Source organism: Hypomesus transpacificus, unplaced genomic scaffold (genome assembly GCF_021917145.1).
Source record: "Hypomesus transpacificus isolate Combined female unplaced genomic scaffold, fHypTra1 scaffold_90, whole genome shotgun sequence".
Lineage (NCBI taxonomy): Eukaryota > Metazoa > Chordata > Actinopteri > Osmeriformes > Osmeridae > Hypomesus > Hypomesus transpacificus.
Window position 1 is genome coordinate 540,345 of NW_025814041.1, and position 23,726 is coordinate 564,070.

Consider the following 23,726-nt stretch of genomic DNA (forward strand, 5'->3'; position numbering starts at 1 on the left):
CACACACACAAACACACACACACACTGGTTAGGTGGTACGGGTTGACTGGTTAGGTAGTGCTGGCTAACTGGTTAGGTAGTGCTAGTTGGCTGGTTAAGAGGTGCTGGCTGACTGGTAATGTGGTGCTGGCTGACTGGTTTGGTGGAGCTGGCTGACTGGTTAAGTGCTGCTGTCGGACAGGAAGCAGGCAACCAGACAGGCTAGAGAAAGGGGATAGGGGACACTCACGAGGAGATGGTTATCTTGGTCCCTGTCTCCTCTTCAATCTTCTTCAGGTTGCGGCCCTCCTTCCCAATCAACCTGCCAACCAGACTGTTGTGGGCAAGGATCTTCAAAGGGATCTCCTCCGTCCTGCAGGACACACACACACACCACACACACACACACACACACCCACCACACACATAAACACATAGATTTAAATACCACACGCATACCCGCAACACATATACACACATGCACATCCACCACACACACAGACAGACACACAGACATACGCATCATCAACATATTGTCATGGACAGGGATGAGGGAGGAAAGGGAAGTTTAGTCAGTATGGTCTGCAGGAAGTCTACTGATGTGGCATGATGAACGTTGTGGTGGGGTGGGAAGAGCTGGATCACACTGACCACTCAGAGGGGGGTGTAGGAGGACCCTTCTGTGGTGGGCTGAGAAGAGAGTATGTGTATGTGTTTGATTGTGTGTGGTGTGTGTGTGGTGACACGGGGCCTGTCAGTAACTGCTGGGGGGGGGTGCATTGTGGGATGGACTTTGTGATGTGAAGGGGTAGCATTGGTTTCAAATGGAGTATGAGATGAGAGCTTAGAGCTGGTTAGAGGTTTGTGGTGATCTTTGATGGTGCAGAGAGTAAGGACCGAAGGAAAGTTCAGAGTAAGGGACTTGGTGTGGCTTAGGGGGTGGGTTTGGAGTGGATTTAGTTACAGTATGCTGTGGTGTTAGTGATAGTACAAGTAGGGGTTAGTAATAGTACACATGTAGGGTTTGTGATATTATAGGTGTGGGGTTAGTGATTGTACAAGTGTGGGGTTAATGATAGTACAGGCAGGTACAGGTGTTGGGTCAGTGATAGTACAGGTAGGGGTTAGTAATAGTACACATGTGGGGTTAGTGATATTACAGGTGGGGGGTTAGTGATAGAACAAGTGTGGGGTTAATGATAGTACAGGCAGGTACAGGTGTGGGGTTAGTGACAGTACAGATATGGGATTAGTGAGTAAACTCACATCTTAGTCTCGCAGGCCTCCTTCTGCATGATGTTCAGGATCATCCTGCAGGCGGAGGAGCATCCCTCAGGGGTGGAGTGGATGGTGATGGGCTTCTCTGCCGCACCGGCATTCTCCTTACGATGGATGTCCACCCTGGGAGAGGGAAAGAGTGGGAGGGAGAGAAGGAGAGAGGAGAAGAGAGAGCGGTAGGGAGGGAGGAAGAGAGGGGGGGAGACGTAGAGAGAAATAGAGAGGGTGGAAGACGGGGAGAGAGGAAGGTAGGAAGAGAGAGACACAGAAGGAGAGAGAAGGAGAAAAGAGGGGAAAGGATAGATAAAGAGGGAGCGAGAGAGAGCAGGGAAAGGAAATAAAGAAATAACAGTCAGAGTGGTGAATATAGATCTGAAAAGACACAGACAGCTGTCTCCCGCCTCCACCCTTACTTGGACTGTGTCTGTTTGGTAACATTCTTGATAGTGAGGCCCTCCTTGCCAATGATGGCACCCACAAACTGAGTAGGCACCAGCATGCGCAGGGGGAAGTCGTGTTGTTTGTGGCGAGGTACTCCGAGGCCCCCTGAGGCCCCCGGGTTGGGGGTGTCCTGCTCCCGAGACGCCCGGCCCCCGCGGCGCATGCGGGGCGCCTGGGGGGGTGAAGCAGCATCCATGTCCAGGATATATGACACTTGGAGGGAGGAATCCTCAAACTGGTGCCCTGTCAACTTTTCAATAGCTCTGATTGGATAGGGGAGATATGAGTGAGGAGGAGAGGAGACAGGGAGGGTTAGACTATCTCAGGACTGGGGGCCACAGAATGTAGGTGACAGTTCAATCTGGCACAGGTAAATGTGCCTGTGTGAAGGCAGGCTCATTTACAGGGATGCAACTCAGTTGGAATGCTTAATTAACAATGCTACAGATGGCATTCTAGACTGCTGGAACACGAAAGCCTCTTAGAGGAGCAAATAAACACTGAGACAAAGGAGATACAGGAGAAATTGAAGGTAGATAATGAGATGCAATGGAGATACAGGAGACACAAGAAGATACAGGAGAAACAGGAGAGATAAGGAACAACTGTAGAGACAAGGAGATAGAGGAGAGATAAGGAGATACAGGTGCTTCTTACAGTTTTGCTTCCTCCCTGTTAGAGTATGTGACATTCACCACAGCTGTTTCTGTATCAGTGTTAACTGAAGACCAGGAGAGAAAGAGGGGGGCAGAGAGAGAATGAGTGGATAGTGGGGAAAAAAGAGAGAGGGCATAGGGAGGGGGAGGGAAAGCAACAGGTTATAAAATGGTAACGAGGTAAAACATAAACAGATGCAGTCATTTCCATAAGCACATTGGACATCTTTGTAGTTGAGTCACACACCCAGCCCTGTTTCTATGGTGACCTGGAGGACCACTTCCCAGCTTGCATCCATTATGACCATCATCACAACCTGCTCCGCCCCCAGAAGGGACTCACAGGATGTACAATAGCCTTCGTCAGACATCAAAGTCCTGCACCCTCTAGGAAGGCATACATAACCTACAATCAAAGATGGACACTCACTCGGAAAGGGGGGAGGGGGGAGGGTCACAGTACTAGTTATGTTCAAGTCTATACATTGTGTGAAAGTGTGACTGGAACAGAGAGAAAGAGTGTTTGAGTGACAGATGGAGAGAGAGTAAGAGGGAGTCAGAAAAAAGAGAAAGAGAGAGATAAAGAGAGTGAGATAGAGCAAGAAAGACAGATGAAGGAAGAAGGAAGATAAAGTAAATGAGTGTGAGGGAAAATTATCTAGTTGCTTGAAACCTGAGTGTCATGAATGTGCCTACTAGTGAGTGAGCTTAGGGAAGGGTTTAGTACACCGGAATACTACAGCTGGCCAGTGTTGGGGGAAGTTACTCAAAAAAGTAATATATTAAAATCAGGCTTTGGTTTTCTGAAGTTGGGAAAGAGTGATTTGTTCCTCTGCCAGAAGAAATCTGTACTTCTGCTCTTACATATAAATCAATTTATATGAATTACGTGATACAAATACAGTTTTATTTGACCAATTTCAAGTTTTATTACATGTTCCTGAAATCCACCTCGAATCCACCCTTCAGGGGCCAGTTGTTCAAAAGTGATCTGATTGGATTACGGCTTTTGGAATGGATCAAATCATGAAAAAGGGGTTGTTCAAAAACAAAAAAAGATTCTGAAATTGGTAGTGCTGTCAGTTTAACACGTTATGAACGGCGTTAACGCAAACCCAAATTAACGGCGTCAATTTTTTTATCGCGCGATTAACGTTCTTTTTGGCCTAGCAAACTGTTGTTTTTTTCACATGCTGTTGCAACAACTACTGACGTTAGAAAAACTACACCACACCGGCTCTAGCTACACCGGAACAAAAACAACAGGCACGCCACACACTTGTTTGGGCTTGCGAGCCGGCTAAAGAATAGTAGGCTAACTTTCAATTTTGAGTGGATGGCGAACGCGAGACGCCGAAATGGATGCCAATAAGATTCTGAATGGAAACATTACTTTAAAAAAGTTGCCAAATGGTTCGACTGAAAAAATAACGGGACAAAAAGAAATCAAGGGACATTTAGAATAGATACAAATGTGCGATTAATTGCGATTAATCGCGAGTTAACTGTGACATCAATGCGATCAATTGCGATTAAATATTGCAATCGTTTGACAGCACTAATATTAGTTATTACTTATTATTGTTCAGTAAGAGTAGTGTAATTAAGTTACATTATTACTTTCTGTACAAAGTAATATTATAACTTATTATATTATATAACTTATAACTATTATTTCAAATAGTAGCGAGTTGTGGAAACTGGTCGCCATCTCTCTTAAGGTTTAAAGTGGATTTTTCACTAGCTTCCAGCTTTGTTTCTCTGTGGACACTTTCGAGAAGTTTGAAGTGCTGTTTTTGGCAGTAGATAGTATTTTTGGGGGGCACAGTTTGCAGTTCACTTTAATCTTTTTTCCTATCTCTTCAATGAAAGCGAAATAGTGTGACTATGTTCATCCCGAAAACGTTAGCCTAGTCTAGTCAAATATGGTTTGTGGCTTGGTGCTTGGTGTTAAGTGCTAGTGTTTTTAAGTGTGCAGATAGTTTCTCTCTTTTGTTTTTTTCACCAATGACTAATACCTCTGTTTTATCTTGGTTGAGCTGGAGAAAGTTTTGTGACATCCAAACATTTATATGAGAAACACAATTTACTAAACAACCAATAGAGCTGTAGCTGTTGGGTGTTACAGAAATATGGAGCTGGGTGTCATCTGCATTGCTATGATAGTCGAAGTTGTGCCTCCTAATTACACTACCAAGGGGTAGCATGTATAGACTGAAAAGCAAGGGCCCTAAAATGGATCCTTGACGGACCCCACAGGTCATACAAAGGTTTTTTGAGCTGTGGTCTCAGAGGGCGACAAAGTATTCTCGGCCAGTTAGATATGTCCTAAACCAGTTTAGGACCGGGCCAGCGAGACCAACCCAATTTTCAAGTCTATCCGTAAGGATATTGTGATCAACAGTATCAAAGGCTGCGCTCAGATCCTGAAGGGCCAGGACAGACAGTTTTTTGGAATCAGCATTAATCCTGAGATCATTTACAAACTTGACTAATGCCGTTTCTGTGATATGATTGGAACGAAAGCCAGATTGGAGAGTGTCAAATGCACGGTTAGCATTTAGGAAATCATTTAACTGTTTAAAGACAACTTTTTCCAGGATTTTGCTTAGAAAGGGAAGGTTGGAGATGGGTCAAAAATAAAATTTGAACTGAAGAGTCTACATTTATTTTCTTCAGGAGGGGTCTCACCAGGGCCGTTTTAAGTTCAGATGGGAAAACACCTGTAAGCAGGGAACAGTTAATAATGTCTAGAATGTCCTTAGACACAGAGTCAAAGATGGTATAAAAATTGTATGGGATCAAGAGGGCATGTAGATGGCTTCAGTTGTGACACTACCTTGCTCAGCATTTCTATATCAGCCAGTGCAAAAAAGCTCATACTGTTACAGCATGGTGGAAGGGGATCAGAGAATAAGACATTTGGAAATTCTTGAGCAATATTCTTCCTAATGTTCGTTATCTTATCTCTGAAGAATGCTGCAAATTCCTCACATTTGGAGGTGGAAAAGAGACTATAATCTACTTTGGGTGCAGGATTTATTAGGCTGTCTATAGTTGAAAAAAGGACCCTGGAATTGTTAGAATTTGTAGATATCAAATTAGAGAAATGATCCTTCATAGCATTTCTTATTCCTACATTAAAGACCGAAAGTTAATCCTTAAAGATATCAAGGTGGACCAGTAGCTTGGACTTTCTCCATGTACGCTGAGACCTTCTGCAGATCTCTTAAATTTAATAATTTCCTAATTTCTCCATGGAACTTTTTGTTTGACTAAAACCTTTTTTTGCTTCAATGGTGCTACAGAGTCAAGTGCTGTCCTTCATTTTGTATTTAGAGTAGTTACTAGATCATTAACACATGATGGCCCGCATCTGGGGTTTTGGTACTAGTTATGTTCATCATTACTTTGAAATTCTCAGCTGCTGCAGAGTTAAGATAGTGTTTCTTAATAAAACATTCAGCACAATTTTTTACTTTAGGTACCAGTGCTGTAAAGAAAATACAAAAGTGGTCAGAAAGAGCAAGGTCACAGATAGAAGATATAACAGTCGTAACACCCTTTGTAATTACTAGATCAAGGGTTGATGTGTGATGTGTTGTGTAAAGTCCATGGAATTTAAGAGCTTCACAACATCCCTGGCTCTTGAGTCGTTCCCATTATCCACATGTATGTTAAAATCACCAGTGAAAATAATCTTATCGTAGTTTGTGTGGATAATGGAGAGTAGTTCTGCTAAGTCTGTGAGAAACGTGGGACATTGCTTGGGTGGCCTATACACAGTTACTGTCAGAACAGGAGGCTGGCACTTTAGAACATTGGCATGATATTCAAATGAGGCAAAATCATCGAAGGAGATACTCCTGCAGCACAGGGCATCTGTGGTTATGGTGGCTGTCCCGCCCCCTTTTTTACCAGCTTTAAGGACTGAAAAAGCTATAATTTGGAAGGGACGCTTCAATAAGAGTAGCATACCCATTTTTGTTTAGCCAGGTTTCTGTAAAAAATATACAGTCTAATTTACGTTCACATATAAGATTGTTAATGAGAAATGTTTTGCCTGATAGTGACCTAATATTTAGTATTGCCATTGAAATATTTTCTGGATATAGTGACTCACAGAAAGGAGGAATATGCCAGGGTATAGATAGAATATTTGCTGGGCTTCTATTGTTACTATTGTATCTATGGCCTTTGTTTTTAACTATGCGTTGGGTAGAGATTAAAACTGGAATAGGATTATAGGCGCGTGCCATAATATCATATGAGGCAGCCTATTCTGAGGTAGTGGTGTCATGTATTGCTCTGTAGAAAACATTGACAAATTCAGATTATGCTCCTGTAGCTATATGCTCTTAGTCTTGGCTGGACTGAAGAGGAGTATGTGTGTGTGGACTTTAGCAAACGTTCCTAATCAAGCTCAGGGAGCTTTGGCTCTGGGCAACCTCCCATACCACACATACACAAACACACATGCTGTGAGAGAAAGACTCATCCCAGGCGTCTACATTAACCTCTCTACTATATACAATGTCAAATGCTATGTCAATATTATCTGAACTTAAAACGGCCCGTGAGATCCCTCCTGAAGAAAATAAATGTAGACTCTTCAGTTCAAATTTTATTTTTGACCCATCTCCAACCTTCCCTTACTAAGCAAAATCCTGGAAAAAGTTGTTTTTAAACAGTTAAATGATTTCCTAGATGCTAACTGTGCATTTGACATAGTATTTGACATAGAGCTCTGGATAAGAGCGTCTGCTAAAATGACTAAATGTACTACCACTCTGCACCTCCCAGAGAAAGACACTCTCTCTCTCTCTCTTTCTCAGGACACACACACACGCTTTCACACACACCCACACCCTCTCATACGCACAAACATTCACACACGCAAACGCAAAAACAAACATTGACACCAAGTTAAAGGGTGATGATCAAGATGTGATGTAAATGCACGCAATGAGTGTATGCTGAGATCATGAGCATGTTGGATGGGTTCAATCAGAAAGTCACAATCACATGGGGAAACCTGCCTAACTGGGAGGTCTACAAACACTGGTGTGTTTCTAAGTAGAGGGTGTAGTAAGAGGGTGTTTGCAGCACGTCTTACCCTGTTCCACATTTTCTACAGTACCATACTGGGCTAATAGGCTGTCCAAAACCTGTGGGACAAAGGAAACAGGGAGTTAGACACATGCACTCACACACACGCAAACATATACACACATGCTGAGACACCCCCCGTGAGGGAGGAAGAAGAGAGATCAAGGGAGGCAGAGGATGAACCTGGGGAAGGTCATCAATGAAACCTACTTCCATCTGCTAACCCTTGCCCCGTGGCCGGCACCCACCTGCAACCAAATGGTGACCTAATTGGACGGCCTACCAAAAAAGCCCCAGATTGTTCCACAGGAGATAGAGGCTATAGGCAGTAGGACTGAGCACCCTGCAGCACTGACCGGTGATTTAGGATCTAACCCTTTTTTCAATCTGTGTTTGTGCTTAGTTTTGTGTTGTAGGAGTCACAGCAGTAAGGAGGTAGAGCGGTCCTCTTCTTCCCAGACTCCCCCAAACCAGGAAGCAAAGTTTTTGGTTTTTTTTTTTTTCCCTTCAAGTTCAATTTCAAGTCTTTTATTGTCAGATGCACAGAACAACACAGGGTCAGACTGGGCACTGAAATTCTTAGGACAAGACAACGCAAAGCAACCTGGCATAACAACATATAAGTATATAGAACATAAATGACAACTATGATAAGTACAAATATTGTAAACCTCTTAATATACAAATATTATAAAATATTTAATACAGTATACTAAACCTCTAAATACACATAATAACCTATACTAACCTTATAAACCTATACTAACCTATGACAAGTGAAGTACAATAGTGCAGTATTGCTGATATTGCAACCAGTAGCTGAAATAACCTATACTAACCTTATAAACCTATGTTAACCTAAGAAAAGTGAAGTACAATAGTGCAATATTGCTGATAGTGCAACCAGTAGCTGAGAGTGACAGTGTGTAAAGTGACTAGTGAGAAGTGTATCAGTGTCCATATCAATGTCCATTCAGTAGCCTGATGGCCCTTGGAAAGAATCTGTTGTCCAGTCTGCGTGTGCGAGACCGAATGCTTCGGTATTGCCTGCCAGAAGGCAACGGGGTAAAAAGACTGAAGGATGGGTGGTAAAAGTCTCTTAGAATCCTGACATATTTCTTAAGGCATTGTGTGTGGTAAGTGTCCTGAAGGGCTGGGAGCTTCCTGAGCTTCCTTTTTTGCCTTTTTTGCACTACCATAACCTCACTTTAAAGAAAAACTTGCTGCTGCTGCTGTACGTGTATCTGTATGTTTTTTTATATCTATATGCATATCTATATGCATCTAAATGTCTTGTCTTATCTGTTGTTGTGCCTGTGCACTTTATATGTTTCACCGTGGGAGAGTGGGAAACGTTTTTATCGATTCCTTGTATGTCTGACATGCAGGAAATTGACAATAAAGCTACTTTGACTTTGACTTCCTGCCGATGATGAACTCAGCAGACCGGACCACACTATGTAGGGCCTTGCCGTCCCTGTCTGTGCTGCTCCCATACCACACTGTGATGCAACCAGTCAGTATGCTCTCTATAGTGTATCTGTAAAAGTTAGTGAGGATGACTGAGTCCATGCCAAACTTCTTCAGTCTCCTCAAGAAGAAGAGGCGTTTCCGGGCCGCTTTGACCACCTTGTCTGTGTGAGCAGACCAGGTGAGATCTTTGCTGATGTTCATCCCGAGGAATCTGGAGCAGCTGACCTTCTCCACTTTGGATCCGTTGATGTGTAGGGGTGCATGCACCTCCTCCTGCCGCCTCCTATAATCCATAATCATCTCCTTAGTCTTGCTGACGTTGAGAGAGAGGTTATTGTCCTGACACCATGATGTCAGGGTATCAACCTCCTCTCTGTAGGCCATGGGTCACTAATTGGCGGACCGCGGTCCGGGGCCGGACCCAGGCGGTTCCCTATCCGGACCCGGATCTATAACAGATATATTATTCGGGAATTAATTCATTTTGATGGAACGTTTCCATTTTAACCGGCACTTCTTTTTGTTCCTACTAGATTTGTGGTTTCTATCAGAGCCTGTCTAAAGGATATTAGAAATTCTCTGTTTCTATCTTCCGTGTCCAGTCCAAAGGTCCAATAAGGAGTTGTAATACTGTAATCACCATGACAACTCAATGTTGGCCGCAACCTGTGGGTCACGCAGGTTGTGTGTGTCATTTGCAACAACACAGGCTAATCGATTTGCTAACGGTACCTGTTTCTTCCTTAGCGAAAGACATGGCGTGCTTTTAACCTGACAAAAAGCGAAAAGTTTCTTCCAAAAATCGCTAATTTCAGACAAGTATGCATTTGTGCTGCCGGTGGGGAGCACAAAACCGATGTGTTTAATCTGCAATGAGACGGTTGCCAGCCTTATCAATAGTGGTAAAGTGAAACGTCACTATGACACAAAGCATGGACACAAAATTACCCCCAGAACTCTGAGGTAAGGGCCAGAAAAATAAAGTCCTGACCCTGACTGAATGGAAATTTGGTGAGTGGACCTTTTGGGTTTCTAATTGAGTATTGAGTCGTCACTGTCAGAAATTAGGCCCACGATGGTTGTGTCGTCAGCATACTTAACAAGTAGGTTGGAGCTGTGCATTGCTGCACAGTCGTGAGTGAACAAGGAGAACAGGAGAGGGCTGAGCACACAGCCCTGGGGGGTGCCTGTGTTGGTGATCGGTGTGGATGAGGTGCGGTCATCGATTGTCACCTGTGGCCTTCACGTCACACAAGCTTGGAGACCAGTCTGGAGGGGATGATGGTGTTGAATGCTGAGCTGTAGTCAATGAACAGCATCCTCACATACTTATTCCCTTTGTCCAGGTGGGAGAGAGCGGTGTGCATGGTCAGGGCGATGGCATCGTCTGTAGACCTGTTGGACCGGTATGCAAACTGCATAGGGTCCAGGGTGGGAGGCAGCGAGGAGCAGATGAATGATTTGACAAGCCGCTCTAAGTACTTCATGATGACAGATGTCAGTGCTGTCGGGCGATAGTCGTTCATGCAGGTGACCTTGGAGTTCTTGGGCACAGGGACAATGGTGGTCCTCTTGAAGCAGGTGGGGAGTACAGACATGCTGAGGGAGAGGTTGAAGATTTCACTGAAGACCCCGGCAAGTTGGTCAGCGCAGCCCCTGAGGGCCCTACCTGATATGTCGTCTGGGCCAGGTGCCTTGCGAGGATTGATCTTTTTGAAGCAATGCTTCACCTCAGCTACAGTTAGTGTAGGCACACCACTGCAGGTGGGTCACTGTCCCTCTCAAAGCGAGCGTAGAAGGCATTCAACTCGTCTGGCAATAGGTCAGAGGACTAGGTCTCACTGTAGCCTCTCCCTTTGTAGCTGTCCTTTTTAGCCTGTCCCTTTGTCCCTGGTAGCTTCTTGGATTTTTTGTGTTGTAATAATTGAATTTTGTTGTATTTGCCTCCTACCTTGGGCGTGCCACAATGCAGACACAAACACACGTTTTCACACACACACACTTCAGGGGAGCATGCAGACAAACAGAGCAGCAGCTGAATTAGGTTGAGTAAGAGTCTGGCTAACTGACAAACTGACTGACTGGCCAGCCAACTGGATGACTGACTGATTGACTGGAAGACCAGATGACTGGCCAACTGAGTGACGGATTGACTGACCAGAAGACTTGGAAGCCTCAAGTTTCTCTCTCTCTCTCTCAGTCACAGAGACAGAGTAAGACATTGAGAGCTGAAGTGGTTCATGGCAGGGTTAGCAGCTGTGACCTCACTTCCTGGTGCTGGTCTAGTGCTCATGCCATGACATCACACCTAGAGGGCAAAGCAGACAGAACTCACCTCCCACTGTAGATGAGGGGGAATGTTCCGGACCTGAATCTTCCTGCTCCTAGAGAGAGAGAGAGAGAGCGAGAGAGAGAGAGAGAGAGAGAGAGCGCGCGCGCGCAAGAGAGAGAGAGAGAGAGCGAGAGAGAGCGCGAGAGAGCGCACGAGAGAGAGAGATTAACAGTGCTGAACCGATTTTTAACAGAAGTTACTGTTGTCTGACAGTCCAGGAGTCACTGACACAGTCTAGTCACCACCACCATTACAACACCCTCCAACACACACACAAGTCTCACAGATCAAAACAGAGTTCATATGCTAAGTCTCATATGCTAACACAAGGTTCACTGTGAGACATAAAACAAAACCAAGACTGAAATGGTGTTTCGGATTCTGAGTGGCTCAGAGGTTTGAGGTATCAGAGGTGTGGAGGGGAAAAAAAGCGTTGACAGGAGAAGGAAAGTAGAGAAGAGCTGCATCAGGTGTGTTTCTGTCCAAGCTCCTCTCAAGGTGCCCTGTTTGGCCAATAAAAATGGTTCTTTCTGTAAGTACTTAAGCAGGGCAGTGGTCCAATAGCACGTGCCCAATAGAAGTGTGTTTTTCTGTGTTTGTGTGTGGCTGAAGGTATTGTGTGTTACAGAGCCCTGGGCTGGACTGACTAGAAGTACACAGTGGACATTCTCAGGTCAGGGCCATGAAAAATCTATTTCCCTCTACTGAGCGCACTTGGAGAGTGCAGCCACACAAACCACTGAATGACCACAAGCTGTTAACAACTATATTAATGGGAGAGAGACAGGATCCACCAGCTAGGACATACTGTGGGACTCTAGACCAACTCATTAGAGAAGCAAGTGCTCCCGAGGAAAACAACATGAGAGAATGAAGAGGGGATCCACTCAGACAACAAATGAGAGAGAAACAGGGGGATGGAGAGGAGGCAGGGAGGGGAGGAGAAGAAGCACCATCGAGTACCATTGAGGTTGGTACTCACACACAGATGCATAGTTTGCAAGCACATACACACAGACACACACACATAAACAAGGAATTCACATACACGTGCAGCACATTGCACACCGTAACACACAATCTCTTATTCTCTCTTTCAGGAATGCTGTATGTCTCCTGTTAGTACACTTGGAACACTTTGCTTCAGGTAGCAACGAATTAAATCAGGTCTGTGGACATTGGCCATGTCTGAGGACTGGGTGTATTGAGTGCAGAGCGGGTCTTGTGACAGACTTCATCCGCTCAGAAGTCTAATGTTCGCTCCTCGTCCACTGAGGTATCTCACCCTGACCCTCTCCCAGTGAGCAGACCACAGTTTACTTCTAGAACCCATTGTGGCGATAAGATGATTACCCTGACCGTGCCCTTTAGTAAAGGCCTTGAAGGGCTGCAGCTTAGTAGATGCTCACCAAGGAAGAACATAGGCTGCCCTTTAGATAGAATGATTACATTGTACGTGTGTGCTATTACATAAACAAGATAGATCGCAGACAACACCATCTTCCTAGTTTTGTGACAGAAAAAAACACAAATTTCAGAACCTTGATGTCTTTTTCTCTAGATACAAAAGAAACTTTCTCGAAAGTCATCACTTGTAACACAGACTTCTTCAAAGCAAAGAATTGTATGCTCATATCTTTAGACACCTTGCACATGCAGAATCATTAGTTCAAATAAAGAATATCATGAAATACCATAGGAACGTTCACTTAGATCATCCACACACAAGATACCCATAGTTTCACCATTGTTTGTACGATCATTACATATTGTACTACAAAATATGTGATACGTTTCATAAGATAGTACATCACCATAAATGGACTAAGAGAGAATACTATAGACAATGGAATCATTGAGCAAAATCTGAAATGTATTGATGAAATACAATCAAATTAAATTTATTTTGTCAAAGCAAACATAATTTCCACAAAAGGAAACTATTCTACAGTACGTAAAACATGTACTGCAGTGTTCCTTACCTAGCTAAAAAAACAAACAAAGCAAAATAAAGGATTGATTACGCTCCTACATTTCCATCAACCCTGTCTTGTTGCAAAATCGGGGCCAAAAGTCATAAAAAAAAAGAAAGATCGGAAACAAAAAAAAAAGATTTGAAGAGGTAAAAAAAGGTTTTGAATCTGAAAACATAAAATGTGAAACTGAAAACAAATAATAAAGTGAAAAATGAAAAATAATAATTTATTCAAAATAATTCCAGAATTGAATCGAAATTGTATTCAAACTGAAAGAAAAACTGGTAGACGTATTTTTGGTTTGAATACATGGTTTTATTTTTTCATGTGACATCACACAGTGGTTGTGGCGCCATCTTAAGGACTGAATTGCAATGCCGTCTAACTCCTACAGAACAAATAAACAATTTGAGCATGTATAACGTTATTCTGACCAGCTAGCTAGCATTATGCTAGCATTAGCTATATCTAATGCTAGCTGTCCAGAATAGCGTTAATATAAATGTACTAGTAACGTTAGTTATGTAGGGTATTTTATTATAAGCTTTCATTGTGACAAGGGGAGTCATTGGGCCTCATTCACCAAATGTTCTTACGAACAAATTTGTTCTCAAACCCCACTTACGCAGTTTTCACAAAGATTCTGGCATTCACCTATGTTTTCTTATTTGGAATTTGTTCTTAGGTAAGAACAGAATTTGCGCACACCCAAGAGCACTCTTATGCACAATTGAGAGCTGACATGTTTGCGCAAAATAAGTAGTTATACCTTTTTCGTCCATTCAAATCTAAAATTGAATATTTCTCTCCTTTATAATTTTCCAACTAATAATTTTCAGAATTGTACACATTTTTTGTTTTGTTTTAATAAATACTAGTAGTGGGCATAGATTTTTTTTAAAATATAGATTAATCTCACTGTAATATTGGCGATAATCTAGATTAAAATGGCTCATTTGAATTCCACCGAAGGCATTCGGAATATGTGTGCTACCCAAATAATGACCAAAAGTAAGTCTTTGAGAACGGGTTTCTCAAGCCAGGTGGCGCATTAGACCAGGGGCTCATCTCCTGTTTCCAAAATGCAACACAAACTGCTTGAGAAAGCTGTTCTACTATGATAATTGGTGATGAAAGTAAATTATGTTCAATAAGATGTACTTGTGTTTATTAACTGTTTATTTGATTAGTTAGCTTGGCTGATAGAGCTGTGCTGATGGGATTGCCTCGGTTGAACTCAAACATCTTAGTTAGACGAAGACTCTTCCCCTGTGCTACATCAGTGCTTGGCCCGGCATCTTCCGCATTAGCTAAGGGATGCTTTGCGTTTAGGTGGTATTTGAGACTGGAAGAACTCCTGCAGTACACTAATTCCGCATACGAAGTATTGTGAGTATGGAGCTCACTTATATGAAGCTTTAAGAAATCGTCTGGTGAGTGGATTGGCCTCTTGAGTCGATACAAAAAAAATTGCTAGCAGAGAAAGAGCTAACATTTGCACGTGCATGTGAGATAGCGTTGGCAATGGAAATGGCATCCAAGAATTCCCTTGAAATATTGGGAAAGTCGCAGAATGCAGCTGTAAATGAAGTTTCTAAATAAAAGTTTGGAAGCAAAGAAAAATTGCAGTTTAGACGTGGACAAGGAAGTCCAGATCAGAAATGTGACCAGAAACTGGACGGTGAGCAGAGATGCTACCGTTGTGGGGGAGGGAGACACTCACCCCAGGAGTGCCGATTCAAAACTTTGAAATGTCATGCTTGTTCCAAGACAGGGCATATTTTTTGAGTATGTCGGAATAAAAGACGGACTGTTTTACAGGTGCGGCAGTGTCCATCGCATCAGTTTTGCATCAAAATTAATTCCCACATTTACCCATCAAAAAGTCCAACATCAGATTAAAAGCGTACTCAGGAGAAACAATTACCCTTCTTGGCTATGTTTAGGCACCAGTGCAGTATGATGACCAGTAAGCAACGCTGCCTCTCATCATAGTGAAAGGCTCTCTTTGGCCGAAATTGGCTGGAGAAGCTGAAGCTAGACTGGAAAAATATCTTCGCACTAGGACTAGATACCAAGCATGGCGACCCAGAATTATAAGCAGTGCTTCAGCGCCACTCAGGGGTGTTTTCTGAGGAGGTCAGTGCCATAGAAGATTTCATAGCAACCATAAGGATGAAACCTGGGGCACAGCCAGTCTTTTGCAAAGCCCGCCCTGTACCATATTCACTGAAGGAGGCTGTGGAAAAAGAACTGGATTGGCTGGAAAAAGAGGGAATCGTTTCCAAAGTGGATCCAAGTCAATGGGGGCCCCGATCGTGGTGGTACCAAAGGCCGATAAATCTATCCGCATCTGTGGGGATTACAAGGTGACAATAAATAGCCAACTGGAAGTAGAGACTTACCCCCTGCCCAACACTGAGGATTTATTTGCGACCCTAGCGGGGGGGAAATGGTTTTCAAAGTTAGATCTCTCTCATGCTTACCAGCAATTGAGATTAGACAAGGACTCTGAACAGTACTTAACCATTAATACCGACAGAAGACTGTACTGCCGTGCAAAGGCAAAAGACCGTAACTTCAATTTTGTCGAAAATGATTTTTTTTCATTTTCGGAACAGTTAAGGTCTGCTTTATCATGTGGCCAAATATTTTAAATGAACGTGTCTGTTTTTCAGAGAAAATAAGGTGGTTGTCTTCACCGTAACTTCCAAAAGCCTGCTTTGGCTTTAAAAAGCCAATGCAGAATGCCGTAACATCAATTACGGTTCTTTGCCTTTGTTATGCGGCACTCAAAAACGTTCAAATGGAGTTACGGTTTCAATTTAACTAATACGTAACCTAGCAACAACAAACACATCTAGCATTAGCCTAGCCTACTCGCTGGCATTCAACACCAAACATCCCAAACATGAGTCGTTTGTAAGTATCTTACCCTGGCAGTTAAATCAAAAACACTCTTGTCTTGTGAGTCTTGTGACAGGCATCCACGTGTATGTTACATTGGCTTATAAAATACAGAGTTTATATCGTGATAAGCAACTAAGTGAGCAAAGAAACGGAAGTTACTGTATTTTGCCTTGGCATGACCACTTACGATAGACTATAGTATACTACTGTAACTTCAAAATAGGGGTCAAAAGTGCAGTTTAAGATCAACAATTTCAAAGATTTCTAATTTAGATAACGTGTAATCACTAAAACATCAAACTGCTAGATTTCCAGTGTCCTACCTAAAATACATTTGGCAGGACAACTACTTCGAAAGTGCAAAAACTTTGAAGATGTTTTTCTCCGTTCTACACTTCGGCGAGTTACGGTCTTTTGCCTTTGTAGGGCAGTGTACCGCTACCATCGCGTCAGCTACGGGGTTGCCAGCGCACTGTAAATTCTTCAATCAGTGATCCATCAGATTCTACAGGGACAAGAAGGAGTGACTTTTTTTTGGATGACATTTTTTTTTATCACAGCCAACACAAAGGCCCTGCACTTGAAAAGACTGGCAGCAGTGTTAGGCTGTCTTGCACGTTATGGCTTGAGAGCAAAGTTGGCCAAATGCAGAAGTGTAGAGTACTTGGGGCATTGGATAGACCATGAAGACCTGCACCCCACACAGCAAAAAGTGGAGGCAATTGTGAATGCCCCAAAGCCCACAAATGTCTCGGAGTTGCGATCTTATTTGGGTTTGTGGCTGTTTTCTGAAAAGCTCGTCCAGTGTGTTACAGCCTTTGCATGCTCTGCTAAAAAGGGAGGAGAAGTGGAGCTGGACACCTGCATGTAAGGATGCATGTCCTCTCGACGCGGAGGAGCAGAGGTTCTACTCTGAGCCCCTCCCGGATGACCCACTTCTCACCATATCTCTAAAGGTGCTAGTATGGTACTCAGACTCCGTTACGGATGGGCGGGCCGCCGGATAGGACGGATTAATTAGCATTTCTGTTGCCTTTATGGTTCTCCGAAGGCTGGGGGTGCTGAAAACAATTCACCGCCAGAACAGTAGGTGGAGAAGCGTTTTTTTGTCGAAAACACGTTGCTTTGTTGCGTCTTTGTAAGTTAGAAATCGTCGTTGTTTATCTCCCACCTCTTATCACACGTGTGACCCTCCTACCAGCTGTCACTAGTCAGACGATGAGTGCAGCAGGTGCAGTCACATAATATAATATTAAAGACTGTGTCTAATGCTATACAACCACCTGAAAGAGCAAACTTATCTCTATCATGGTAGGTATTATTTGTGGGGAAAATAGTAGCACTCTATAACAAAATGATATGCTTATCTTATATACACTATAAAAACTATAAAAAAACGATTCCATGAAATGAATACGTTCTTATTTTCTTTGGTATTTTTGTGATTAGCAATGATGATTGCTGGGTAATATGTATGTTGTTGTGCAATGGCAAGTCTCTATTTGATCATGTGACGAGACGATACGATATAGACAAGGCTCTGGTTTTGTAAATTCATTTCTCCACCACCAAGTGTATAATCTAATGTGAAAAATGTTTAACAAAAACAAAAATGCATCGCCACTTCTGCTTTTAAAAGTCCTCTTGGCCCTCACAAACTTGTCCCGCAACCTCCTCCATCGCGTTGCGCAGTCTTTAGGGTCCAGCTCTACCGCTGCAGATATTGATCGCCACGAATTGGCCATCATTTGCGCATCTTTATAGACTTTTATCGATGTGTTGAAGAGGTGAGGATATTTGCATACCTCTTCAGCAATGCGCTCTTCGGTGTCAGTGATCTCCATCTTCTTCATCTTAATCTTAATCTAATCTTAATCTTAATTCTTGGATTTTAAACATGGCGGTATTGTGATATAGGGAATGAAACAGGAAACGCGAGGTACAGAAATGTGAGATTCCGGAAATGATGTTGTTTGGAAATGATGTCGTAGCGGACCAATCACGGCCAAGGGGTATCCGTCGCTGTACAGCACGGCATGACGGATCGACAGGAATTTCAACGGTGCACGGGAGAGCTCTCCGAGGGCCCCGGAGACGACGGAGAGGGCGTTCCAGGGCGTTCCATCTATGTGTAGGCCCTTCCCATGTGTCCGTAATCGTGAAGTACGGAGTACCATATAACGGCCTTAAGGGAGAGCCCGGACACCCTGCGGAGAAAGCTCATTTCGGCCATTTCTTTTTTTTACTTTGTTTATTTGATCAAGAGGGACAGTGTATTCATTCATAAACATAAAAATGTAAATGCACCCAATTATAGCCAAAAGGCTAATTTCCATTGGCAGTCCCTCTGCCAGAGGGAAACAGGCTATACAACCTAAAAAATGCATTAACGTATATCAAACATAACATTGACAACAAATACAGAAAATAATAATATACAACAAAATAAATAAGAAACAATAAAATAAAATACAATCCCAATATACAAGTTCTACTGCTTACCCACTAGTGATCACATTTTTTGTATTTTCGATCTCGTTCTTTCGGTCACTACCCATAGTTCGTGACCATAGGTGAAGGTAGGAACGTAGATCGACTGGTAAATACAGGGCTTCGCCTTTCGACTCAGCTCCTTCTTCACCACAACTGACCGATGCAGAGCCCGCATCACTGCGGACGCCGCACCGATCCGCCTGTGATCTCGCGCTTCCCTCACTCGTGAACAATACCCCGAGATACTTGAACTCCTCCGCTTGGGACAACATCTCCTCCCCGACCCGGAGATGGCACTCCACCCTTTTCCGGTCGATAACCATGGCCTCAGATTTGGAAGTGTTGATTCGCATCCCAGCCTCTTCACATTCAGTTGCGAGTCGCTCCAGTGAGAGCTGAAAGTCGCGGCCCGACAGGGACCACATCATCTGCAAAAAGCAGCGACCCGATTCTGAGGTCACCAAACCGGACCCCCTCAACGACCTGGCTGCGCCTAGAAATTCTGTCCATATAAGTAATGAACAGAATCGGTGACAAAGGGCAGCCCTGGCGGAGTCCAACCCCCACCGGGAACAAGTTCGACTTACTACCGGCAATGCTGACCAAACTCTGCCATCAGTCGTACAGGGACCGGACAGCCCCGATCAGGGAATCCGGTACCCTTTACTCTCGGAGCACCCCCCACATGAGCCCCCGAGGGACACGGTTGAACGCCTTTTCCAAATCCACAAAACATGTGTAGACTGGTTGGGCGAACTCCCATGTACCCTCCAGGACTCTGCGGAGGGTATAGAGCTGGTCCACTGTTCCACGGCCAGGACGAAAACCACATTGCTCCTCCCGAATCCGAGGTTCGACAATCCGACGGACCCTCCTCTCCAGGACCCCTGAATAGACTTTCCCAGGGAGGCTGAGGAGTGTGATCCCCCTAAAGTTGGAGCACACCCTCTGGTCCCCCTTTTTAAAGAGGGGAACCACCACCCCGGTCTGCCACTCCAGAGGCACTGTCCCCGATGTCCACGCGATGTTGCATAGTCGTGTCAACCAAGACAGCCCTACAACATCCAGAGCTTTCAGGAACTCCGGGCGGACCTCATTCACCCCAGGGGCCCTGCCACTGTGGAGCTGTTCAACCACCTCGGCGACCTCAGCCCCGGGGATAGAAGGGCCCCCCCCCCAATGTCCACAGAGTCTGCCTCCACGTAGTGTTGGTGGAATTAAGGAGTTCTTCGAAGTATTCCTTCCACCGATCCAGGATGTCCCCCGTCGAGGTCAGCAGCGCACCATCCCCACCATATACAGTGTTGAGAGAGCACTGCTTCCCCTTCCTGAGTCGCCGGATGGTGGTCCAGAACCTTTTTGAAGCCGTTCGGAAGTCATTCTCCATGACCTCGCCGAACTCCTCCCATGCCTGGGTTTTTGCCTCCGCGACCGCCAAAGCCGCGTTCCGCTTGGCTTGCCAGTACACATCAGCTGCCTCTGGAGTCCTACCAGCCAATAAAGTCTGATAGGCCTCCTTCTTTAGCTTGACGGCATCCATCACCTCCGGAGTCCACCACCGGGTTCGAGGGTTACCGCCGCGACATGCACCGACCGCCTTGCGGCCGCAGCTCCGGTCAGCCGCTTCAGCAATGGAGGCCCGGAACACAGCTCTCCCGGAGGTGGGAGTTGAAGCTCCTTTTGACAGGGGGTTCTGCCAGCCGTTCCCAGCAGACCCTCACATTATGTTTGGGCCTGCCAGGCCTGACCGGCGTCCTCCCCCACCATCGAAGCCAACTCACCACCAGGTGGTGATCAGTTGACAGCTCCACCCCTCTCCTGACCCGAGTGTCCAAGACATTCGGCCCCAAGTCCAACGACACGACTACAAAGTCGATCATCGAACTGAGACCTCGGGTGTCCTGGTGCCAGGTGCACATACAGTGCCCTCCAAAAGTATTGGAACAGTGAGGCGAATTCCTTTATTTTTGCTGTAGACTGAAAACATTTGGGCTTGACATCAAATAATGAACGTGAGACCAGAGATCAACGTTTCAGCTTTTATTTCCAGGTATTTACATCAGGATCTGATGCACAACTAAGAAAATATCACATTTTGTTTGAATCCACCCATTTGTCATGTGATCAAAAGTATTGGAACAGATATACTTAAAACATATTTAAGTGAATAAGACTTAATATTTAGTTGCAAATCCTTTGCTTTCAATAACTGCAGCAAGTCTGTGACCCATTGACGTCACCAAACTTTTGCATTCTTCCTTTTTGATGCTTTCCCAGGCTTTCACTGCAGCCTCTTTCAGTTGTTGTTTGTTTTGTGGGGTTCCTCCCTTCAGTCTCCTCTTAAGCAGGTAAAATGCATGCTCTATAGGGTTTAAGTCTGGAGATTGACTTGGCCAGTCTAATACCTTCCATTTCTTGCCCCTGATGAACTCCTTTGTTGTTTTGGCAGTGTGTTTTGGGTCGTTATCTTGCTGCATGATGAAGGCTCTGCCAATCAGTTTGGTTGCATCTTTCCTTAAATTGGCAGACAAAATGTTTCTGTAGACTTCCGAGTTCATTTTGCTGCTGCCATCATGTGTTACATCCTCAATGAAGATTAATGAGCCCGTCCTAGAAGAAGCCATGCAAGCCCAAGCCATGACATTACCTCCACCGTGTTTCACAGATGAGCTTGTGTGTTTGGGATCATGAGCAGTTCCTTTCTTTCTCCAAACTTTAGCCTTTCCATCACTTTGGTAAAAGTTAATCTTTGTCTCATCAGTCCATAAAACTTTGTCCCAGAATTTTTGAGGTTCATCTCTGTACTTTTTGGCAAATTCCAGCCTGGCCTTCCTATTCTTCTTGCTAATGAGTGGTTTGCATCTTCTGGTGTAGCCCTTGTACTTTTGTTCATGAAGTCTTCTGCGAACAGTAGATAGTGATACCTTCACTCCTGCCATCTGGAGGTTGTTGCTGATCTCACTAACAGTTGTTTTAGGGTCTTTCTTTACAGCTCTCACAATGTTTCTGTCATCAACTGCTGATGTTTTCCTTGGTCTACCTGTTCGACGTCTGTTACTTAGTACACCAGTAGTTTTCTTCTTCTTCAGGACATTCCAAATGGTTGTACTGGCTATGGCCAATGTTTCTGCAATGGCTCTGATTGATTTTCCATCTTCTCTAAGACTCACAATTGCTTGTTTTTCACCCAAAGACAGCGCTCCGGTTTTCATGTTGTTTTCACCTCTGAATACAGTCTGCATAGACAAAACCTATCTTACCCAATCTGAACCTGAGTGTAGACATTCAGTGGTATTTATTGATTGAATAATGTATGTAATAGGACACACCTGGGCAACAAAACACACCTGTCAGTCATATGTTCCAATACTTTTGCTCACGTGACAAATGGGTGGGTTCGAACAAAAAGGTGATATTTTCTAATTTGTGCATCAGATCCTGATGTAAATACCTGGAAATAAAAGCTGAAACGTTGATCTCTGGTTTCACATTCATCGTTTGATGTCAAGCCCAAATGTTTTCAGTCTACAGCAAAAATAAAGGAATTGGCCTCACTGTTCCAATACTTTTGGAGGGCACTGTATGGACACCCTTATGCTTGAACATGGTGTTCGTTATGGACAAGCCGTGTCTAGCACAGAAGTCCAACAACAAAACACTGCTCGGGTTCAGATCGGGGGGGTCGTTCCTCCCAATCACGCCCCTCCAGGTCTCACTGTCATTGCCCACATGAGCATTGAAGTCCCCCAGGAGGACAAGGGGATCTCCGGGAGGAGCGCTTTCCAGCACCCCCCCCAGAGACTCCAAAAAGGGTGGGTACTCTGAGCTGCCGTTTGGTACGTAAGTACAAACAACAGTGAGGACCCGTCCCCCCACCCGAAGGCGGAGGGAGGCTACCCTCTTGTCCACCGGGGTGAACCTCAATGTACAGGCGCCGAACCGAGGGGGAAACAAGTATTCCCACCCCAGCTCGACGCCTCTCACCAAGGGCAACTCCAGAGTGGAAAAGAGACCAGCCCCTCTCAAGGAGACTGGTTCCAGAGCCTATGCTGTGCGTCGAGGCGAGGCCGACTATATCTAGCCGGAATCTTTCTACCTCGCGCACCAGCTCAGGCTCCTTTCCCGCCAGCGAGGTGACGTTCCACGTCCCTAGAGCTAGCTTCTGCAGCCGAGGATCGGACCACCAAGGCCCCCGCCCGTCTCACACTGCACCCGACCCCCATGACCCCTCCTGCGAATGGTGAGCCCACTGGAAGAGGGTCCCACGTTGTCTCTTCAGGCTGTGCCCACCAGGCGCTCGCCATCGAGCCCCACCCCCAGCCCTGGCTCCAGGGGGGGACCCCAGTGACCCGCTTCCGGGCAGGAGCAACTGAGAACCATTGTTTGTATTCTTCATGGTAGGTTTTCGAGCCACGTTTTGTATGGTCCTTTGCCTGGAACCTGTTAGCCTTGGGTGACCCTACCAGGAGCATAAAGCCCCTGACAACATAGCTTCCAGGATCACTATGACACGCAAACCCCTCCACCGCGGTAAGGTGGTGACTCAGGGAGTTAACTGTTGTGGTTGGTTTTAGAAGTCACATGACTCAGTGTAACACATAAGCTAGGAAGTTAGTCCCGGAGCGGGAGACGTGTGTATGCTGATGTATTCCTGAAGTCCAACATTTTTTTTATGTATTTTTTTATTGCAAGAACAAAAGTGAACAAACATTCAAGTACAGTGTTTCTTCTATGTTGATTTCTGCCACCACGGTATCAGAAATAGGTCTGTACACAAGGCCGTCTATCAGCAGTGATTGTAATAATGCATGTCGGAAAATAGCACAGTTGCGAATATGTGAATAGCTTCACACCGCAATTGAGATAGTGTGTGTGCGTCCTTGAGAAATGTAAGTTGTATAACTTATCTTGTCAATTCACTCAAGCCTGTTATTGTATTAATCTATAGTTCTTGCTCATTTAAATTAAGTTAACTTGTGATATTCGTTGTTTGTATTCTTCACCTGCTACCTAAATTGCGCATGACTGTTGATTCGATAGCAATTGCTGCCCTTGCTCACGTTTGTATTTTAGGTGCAT

General features: G+C 44.6%; 1 protein-coding gene across 1 annotated transcript in view; it reads right to left on the reverse strand.

Moving 5' to 3' along the window:
* igf2bp2a (insulin-like growth factor 2 mRNA binding protein 2a) overlaps positions 1-23,726 on the reverse strand; it is a 216,486-nt gene that overhangs the window by 13,816 nt on the left and 178,944 nt on the right. The window contains exons 3-8 of the mRNA XM_047018081.1: positions 11,272-11,320; positions 7,471-7,522; positions 2,356-2,419; positions 1,671-1,961; positions 1,246-1,380; positions 230-352 (exon numbers count right to left, since the gene is read on the reverse strand). Coding sequence (XP_046874037.1) covers positions 230-352; positions 1,246-1,380; positions 1,671-1,961; positions 2,356-2,419; positions 7,471-7,522; positions 11,272-11,320 — 714 coding nt within the window. The remainder of the gene's footprint in view (positions 1-229; positions 353-1,245; positions 1,381-1,670; positions 1,962-2,355; positions 2,420-7,470; positions 7,523-11,271; positions 11,321-23,726) is intronic.